Source organism: Microtus ochrogaster, unplaced genomic scaffold, assembly GCF_000317375.1.
Source record: "Microtus ochrogaster isolate Prairie Vole_2 unplaced genomic scaffold, MicOch1.0 UNK100, whole genome shotgun sequence".
Taxonomy (NCBI): domain Eukaryota; kingdom Metazoa; phylum Chordata; class Mammalia; order Rodentia; family Cricetidae; genus Microtus; species Microtus ochrogaster.
Window position 1 is genome coordinate 7209 of NW_004949198.1, and position 7051 is coordinate 14259.

The 7051-nt window shown below is 46.0% G+C and overlaps 1 protein-coding gene across 2 annotated transcripts; it reads left to right on the forward strand.

Moving 5' to 3' along the window:
* The first annotated feature begins 1359 nt into the window (after positions 1-1359).
* On the forward strand, positions 1360-6759 carry Nanp (N-acetylneuraminic acid phosphatase). Of its 2 annotated transcripts, none has more exons than XM_005371220.2 (2): positions 1360-1502; positions 5550-6759. In XM_005371220.2, the coding sequence occupies exons 1-2, from the start codon at positions 1413-1415 to the stop codon at positions 6204-6206; spliced, it is 747 nt and encodes a 248-aa protein (XP_005371277.1). In that variant the 5' UTR covers positions 1360-1412; the 3' UTR covers positions 6207-6759. The 2 variants fall into 2 exon arrangements, with proteins under 2 accessions (XP_005371277.1, XP_026633850.1); XM_026778049.1 differs by lacking the exon at positions 1360-1502 and adding an exon at positions 1561-2130.
* Positions 6760-7051: the final 292 nt, after the last annotated feature.

Sequence of the window (7051 nt, forward strand, 5' to 3'; positions counted from 1 at the left end):
TGCTCTTACATCTTAAATTAAACCATTTCTATTATAGTTTACCACGAGGCTTGTGATTTACCAGTAAGGTTCCAGCGGGCTACTTAGGTGACTACATAACATTGTCCTGACTCTGCCTTCTTTTCCCCCTCTGTCTCTGCTTGGAATTCCTCCCTTTGCTCTATTCTGTGCTGCCATAGGCCCAAAGCAGTTTCTTTATTAACCAATGGTAATAAGACATATTCACAGCATACAGAGGGGAGTCCAACATCACTAACTGAGCCTTTTCCCACTGTGTAGAACATGACCTCTGGCCAAAGAAATCCTTGTTGGAGTGTGAGGGCAGTATTCTACCAAAACTCTGCAAACATCCTCTTGTTTTCAAGGTAATCTGGCAAGTACATTGTCCTAGCTGATATCAGTTTGGCGAGTCTCCTTCAAAAATGTGGGGATATAATCAATTGAAAGGAAGTTTTCTTAGGGTTATGTACTATTCCAATCTATGACTATATCAAAGTTCAATATATAGTCCCTCTCTGGCTATGTTCTGTTGCTTAACAAAATACACAAATTAGGTACTTTTTTTTAAAGGAATTTCTGTGCATCCACAGTTTTGGAGAGTCAAGATCATGACATTAGCATTGGGATGTATTGCAGTGAGCCTCGTGATGGATGGAATCACAGCAACAGGAAGCACATGTAAAAGAGGTAAGCAGTGGGTGTGGAAAGGTGGGAGTCATCAAGCTCACAACAGGAAAGTAACTCAGTGAGCCTTGCCCACTCTACCAGCACAGCATTGTTCCATCAAAAGGGTGGAGCCCAGTGGCCTAATTACGTCCAGCACGTCCACGTCCACTCCAGTTCTATCACCTCACTATCCCTAAGCTATACCAGTCTTTGAGGGGCAAATTGATAGCAGTTGACAGATCCATTTTTTTTGTTGTTGTTTACAATGCTCATATCTGTAACAATCTGGGATCTACCTACTAAGAATGGGGCCACCCAAAGTGGGCTAGGCCCTCCCAAATCAATCATATAGCAAGACAGTCTCTCTTACAGTCGTAGCCATAAGCCCTGAGGACCCCAAGCAGCAGGGTTCCTCGGGGCTGGAAGGTGTTCCAGGTTGTGATGGTATCTGTACAGTCACCAGTGACAGACCAGCCCCGTGCCTGGAGAGCTCCTCCGGTGTGAACCGCGCCGCTAACGATCCACCCACATACCAAAGACGAAGCCATAAAATGCTCTAGCCCGTCCCGCGCACGCGCACCCTCCACAAAATTTATACTGTCCGACTCTCGCGTAATCTCTCGGCCGCATATTCTCTCGAGGGAGAGTCAGGTGACCCCGCGACCCCGCCCCACGGCTTCCCGGCCGACCTCGCGCATGCGCGGTGCGGCCGAGGCGGCTCGCGCGCGGCTTGAGCAGCCGAAGCGATGGGGTTGAGTCGGGTGCGCGCGGTCTTCTTTGACCTGGACAATACGCTCATCGACACGGCCGAGGCGAGCCGGAGAGGCATGATGGAGGTAACGTCCCCGCGCCGTCGTCCTCCCCGGCCGGGCCAACACTCCGCGGTCGGCTCCGCACCCGCAGGTCCCCCGCTGCTCGCCGCTGGAGCTGCTCTTCCTTCCCGCGCGCGCGGGGCGGGGTGCTGGACTCTGAACTGCCACGACTGCAGAGTCGCCGCCACCTGCGGCCACCCGGGCTCGAACGGCCCGGGACGACACTGCGTGCCCTCCTCTTGCTGCAGTCCCCCGCGGGAGGGGCTGCGGTGGGTTGCGGGGAAAGAGGCTCAGACAAGGTTTTGGCCCAGGAAGTTACATAACTCTGATAGGCGGGCCTGGACTTAACCTACAGCAGAGTCATTTTTCCCCCTCCGCACTCTTCAGTCTGGCTGGCAGGGCTCTCTGGTGTTGAGACCCCTGGGACGTAAAATGCTGAGTGGCCATTCTTTTAGTGCGGCGTTGCTGATCCGCATCCTTCTTGCTGTAGCTGCAGATGCTGTCGGACACCTTCTTTGTCTCCTCCAGTCCTTAACCCACCTCTACTTTCCTTCCTCTGCCTTCAGCTTCAACAAGAAAGTGAAGGAGTACCAGATGTGGGAAACACACTTATAAAAGTGTGTTTCAATATAAGGGTCCTATGCTTCATCAGGTAGTTTTCGTTTATCCAGATCATAAACTTTCCCCATTTTTTTCTTGCCGCATGTCACACATGCAATTCGTGTCTGTCTCATACTTTAATTTTTAATTTTTTTAAAATTTTTGCACACCCTCCCTTTTGGACTGTGCTTTTGTGCACAGCTGTGTTTTTAGAAAAATCTACGTGCCTTATCTCCATCAGGGCTCTCCCCTGTGTATTTCCAAATCCGTTGGCAGGTAGCTTTTGTCTCCACCACTTGAGTACAATAGGCTTGTGAAGTGGTTAGATTACTCCCAAAGTGCCAACGTCGCTAGGTATTTGGAATTGGTTTTGTGTGTGTGTGTGTGTGTGTGTCTACGTGTACGCGCACACTTCCTTGGTGCTGAGGTTTGAACCTAGGCCTTGCCGTCCTAAACAAGAGTTTTCCACGGAGCTGCTTCTCCCCACATTTGGAATCAGTCTTAAAGGAAGCTTTCCACACTGTTGGTTGTCTCTTGTATTATGACACTCTCTCCATTATCTCTACCTGCAGACAGTCAATGCTTAACCCAAATTCTTACCCAGCTAAGCCCAGTATTTGGAAACTCAGTTTTTGTTTTAAGCCGTTGCTGGTTACAGGCTTTGGAAACCTCACATGGAGTTTAAATCACAGTTCTCCCGGTACCAAGTGCCTCCGCAGGTCCCCTGTCTATGCTTAGCTCAGATCCCCATAGAGTGTGAGTGTTAGTCTGTGTTAAATGTCAGGTGGTTTCAATACAGTGCATGAGAAGAATGTAGCACCCAGTGCTCGCTCAGTGAACTATGCCCTCATCCACTCCTGTCTCTCAGACCCCCTTACCTGCCTTAATTGCAGAAACGCTTGACCTCTGTAGAATTGTACTGTGATCTTGTCTCTGGGCTGACCACATCCAACTCACCCTCCACATTCCTGCCTTGGTGAGCTTTGTTTTTTTTTAAAAAAAAAAAAAACACAAAAATTTACGTGGGAGACTAAGGCAAGAACATCACTTGAGCTCCAGAATTTGAGATCAATCTAGGCAACACAGTGAGACTCCTATCTCAAAGCAACACCACCAACCCGCTGTATTTCTCTACAGTGGTGACGCCATGCTCTTTTCTTATGCTATGTCTTATTGCGCCCGTCAGAGGATGTTATCATGAATTGTTGCAACTCATGTGCCTGTGGCTGACTCCTGAGTTTCCTGGGGAATGTGCTGTCTGAATTGTCTTTGTTTGACATGAATTAAATGCTGAATGAATAGTGAGTGGTGGACAAGAGTTCAAATCTCCAGTCTTTGTTCTTTTATTTATAAATGGTCTATGAAATTAGCACAGTTAAATGTTGTAAAGACTTTATCTTATAAGGTTCCAACAGTCCTTATAAATTTTTATACTATCCCAAAGTAATATGCCAGCTGTCATAAGCCATTCCAAATGTTTTTTGATGGTGGTGCAGGAAAGGCCCTCGTTCTGCTGTCAAGCACCACTCCCAGCCACCATAGCACAATGCCTTGCTCTCGCTTCTGAAGATCAATATTTGCCATGGTATGGCTGACTTTTGAAGCAGTATAGTCGTTCAGTATAGGTAGTTGGTTTGTAGGGTGTGGGAGATAAGGGTGGGGGTGGCTATCATGAAGTATATCAGTGATCAGTGGCTGCTGGCATGAGACATCATTCCAGAATGACGCTGTGAAGCCTGCCTCCGTGGTCACAGGAAGCAGTGAAGGTGTGGTGTTTATCCAGTCTGCCTCTTGTTGGTTGAATACTGCACTTAGGGCAACGCTTGAGCCCCAGTCTGCATGCTGGATGCATCTGTAGATAAGCCTATGTGGGGAAAGTGGGTGAGAAAAGGATTTGGGCAACGTCTGTTCAAGGGCTCTCCAGCATATCTTTGTCTCCTATGCCTTCCGTTTTGGCTCAAGCGGCTTGCCCCATTGGGGTCAGAAATCCACGCCCTTGTTGCTTCTGTGTGGAATGAATTAAGCTCCCCTTGTCCATGTTACCTACCTGTCAACTCTTGTTTTAGGGATGACTTTTGCCAAGCCTTATTTAGCTGTTCTTAAGGATGAATTCAGGGACCAGGTGGCAGTGGCACATGCTTTTAATCCTAACGTTGGGGAAGCAGGAACATGTAAACGGAAGTTTCTCTCCCGCCTGGTCCCACAGCTGTTTAGTATCGGTGAAACACACAGAGGCTTATATTAATTATAAACTGTTTGGCCTTTTAGCTCAGGCTTATTGTTAACTAGCTATTACAATTTAAATTAACCCATAATTTGTTATGTATGTTTAGCCACATAGCTTGGTAACTTTTCTCAGCAAGGCATTCTCATCTTGCTTCCTCTGCATATGGCTGGTGACCGACTCTCTGCCTTTCCTCTTAGTCTGGTTGCCCCACCTATACTTCCTGCCTAGCTACTGGTCAGTCAGCGTTTTATTAAACTAATATGAGTGACAAATCATTACAGTGTACAAGAGCATTATCCTACAGCAGAAGCAGGTGAATCTCTGAGTTCAAGGCCAGCCTGATCTACAGAGCTAATTCCAGGACACACAAACCCTGTCTTGAAAAACAAAAAAACAAAACAAAAATTCAGTTTTATTTCCATAGTCCTTGTCCGTTTAACTGCTGGTGGTACTCTAACCAGCATTAATCAACAAGTTGTCTGTCTGCTTCCTTTTTCTGTGGTGATGCTCCAAGGACAAGGGGTCAGTACGTACTATCAGGCCAGCATGTCTTCAGTAGAAGCAGGCAAGTATGGATTCAGATCCCAACTCAGGAAAATTTTTTAGCAATTCTAAGGTTTTCAAGACGCTGCCTTGTCTTGAAGAGGAAATTGTAGAGTTATAGCAAATGTTAAGAAGGTGTGTACTAATTTATCCATAAAGCTAGCCACATTTTAGTCTTCAGTAAATGTTAAGATAGACCAATGGGTACAATAGGGCTGGGGCTGTAGCTTGGTGGTGTGGTATCCCTAATGTAGACAAGGCCCTTGGTTCCATTCCCAGTACTTGTGTGTGTGCGCGCGCGTGCGTGTGATAGAAGTGCTTTTCAGAAGTTATTAAAATGTTCCACTAGATTTAAGCAAAATTCTTATTTTTGTGCCTTCATGACCAGTGTGAAACCTGGTAGCCTACTGAACCAGTGAAATCTTGTTTTTTGCTTTATGTGAAGAATCATCATAAAACAGATGCTGATTTTTAAACATGGGAATGAGAGGCAGAGAGGGACGCAGGGTGGAGGTGGGGGACAGACAGATGATATGTGTATATGATTGGTTGTCTCTGGGGGTGGAGAGTTCTAAATTTGGTATCTCCAAAACTAAGGCCAGTTCCCTCGAGAGAAGGTGTGGTAGTGGGAAGAAGTCTCTGCTTCAAGACACGGCTGCTAAAGACCAGATATGCTGACCACGTTATCTTCTTCTGCCTAGGTGATAAAGCTCTTACAGTCAAAATACCAGTACAGAGAAGAGGCGAAAGTCATCTGCGATAAAGTTCAAGTTAAACTCAGCAAGGAATGCTTTCACCCTTACAGTACCTGCATTACAGATGTGAGGACTGCATACTGGGAAGAAGCCATCCAGGAGACCAGAGGTGGTGCTAACCATAGGAAACTGGCAGAGGAATGTTATTTCCTGTGGAAATCTACGCGTTTACAGCATATGACCCTAGCAGAAGACGTCAAAGCCATGCTCGCTGAACTTCGCAAAGAGGTCCGCCTACTCTTGTTAACAAACGGTGACAGACAGACCCAGAGGGAGAAGATCGAGGCTTGCGCTTGCCAGGATTATTTTGATGCTATTGTTGTAGGAGGAGAGCAGAAAGAGGAGAAACCAGCACCTTCCATATTTTATCACTGCTGTGATCTCCTTGGAGTGCAGCCAGGGGACTGTGTGATGGTTGGCGACACACTAGAAACCGATATACAAGGAGGCCTCAATGCAGGACTGAAAGCCACAGTCTGGATAAACAAGAGTGGGAGGGTGCCGCTGACTTCGTCCCCCATGCCTCACTACATGGTTTCCTCCGTGCTGGAGTTACCTGCTCTCTTACAAAGCATAGATTGCAAAGTCAGCATGTCTGTGTAACACACAGAAGAACACAGCAACCAAGTGCAGAGCCATTTACAGGGTTAGAACTAATGAACGCCAAGGCATTCTGTGTTTGGTTCAGTTCTAAGAGTGTGAGTGAGGGATTCACTGCCATGTTGTGAAGAGCCTCCCAACTCCCACCCTGCTGCTGTTGATAGCCATAGGCTGTTTTCATATCTGAGATCCAGGTTTTTTGTGTAGTCCAGAAAACTTGAAGAAGGCAGGGTAGCTTACATGTGGATGTGCATGTACTGGTTTATAGCATAGATATTTTTTTAAAAAATAGATATTCTAAAATAGAGATTCAAGCAACTGAATTGGGTTGGTATAAGTACTAAATCATACAAATTAAAGCATTTCATAGTGAAATTTTACATGTTTTAGACAAATTTTTTGTTAATATTTTGCCTACTTCCAGTGTGAATGTTCTTATCTATTATCTAATTTTTCTGCATGATTTTTGGACTAAATTTTCTGTGGTGTGAACATGACAAATTGTTATAATTTTTTTTAAAAAAACTATTAAAAATAAACCCATGGTGCTCTTTTTCCACGCCATTTTCATACTTCTAGAGTGAGCTTGTGACTTCCATAGTCTTTATTCCTAAAGCGTAAAAATTACCTATTTTTGGGCACACAATAGAGAGGACTGGGCATTGTGCTTAGGTTAAGTGCTGGCACATGACACCGAAAGGCTCTATGGATCTAAAAGAAAAGAATTGCCTCCATGTGTTCGGACCAGGCAGCCTCCCTCCTGGTCTGACCTCCAGTGACCAGATGACCACACTAGCAGAGAAAGTTAGGTATTGAAAGCTTGGTGTGGTGGTGCAGAGGCAGGCGGA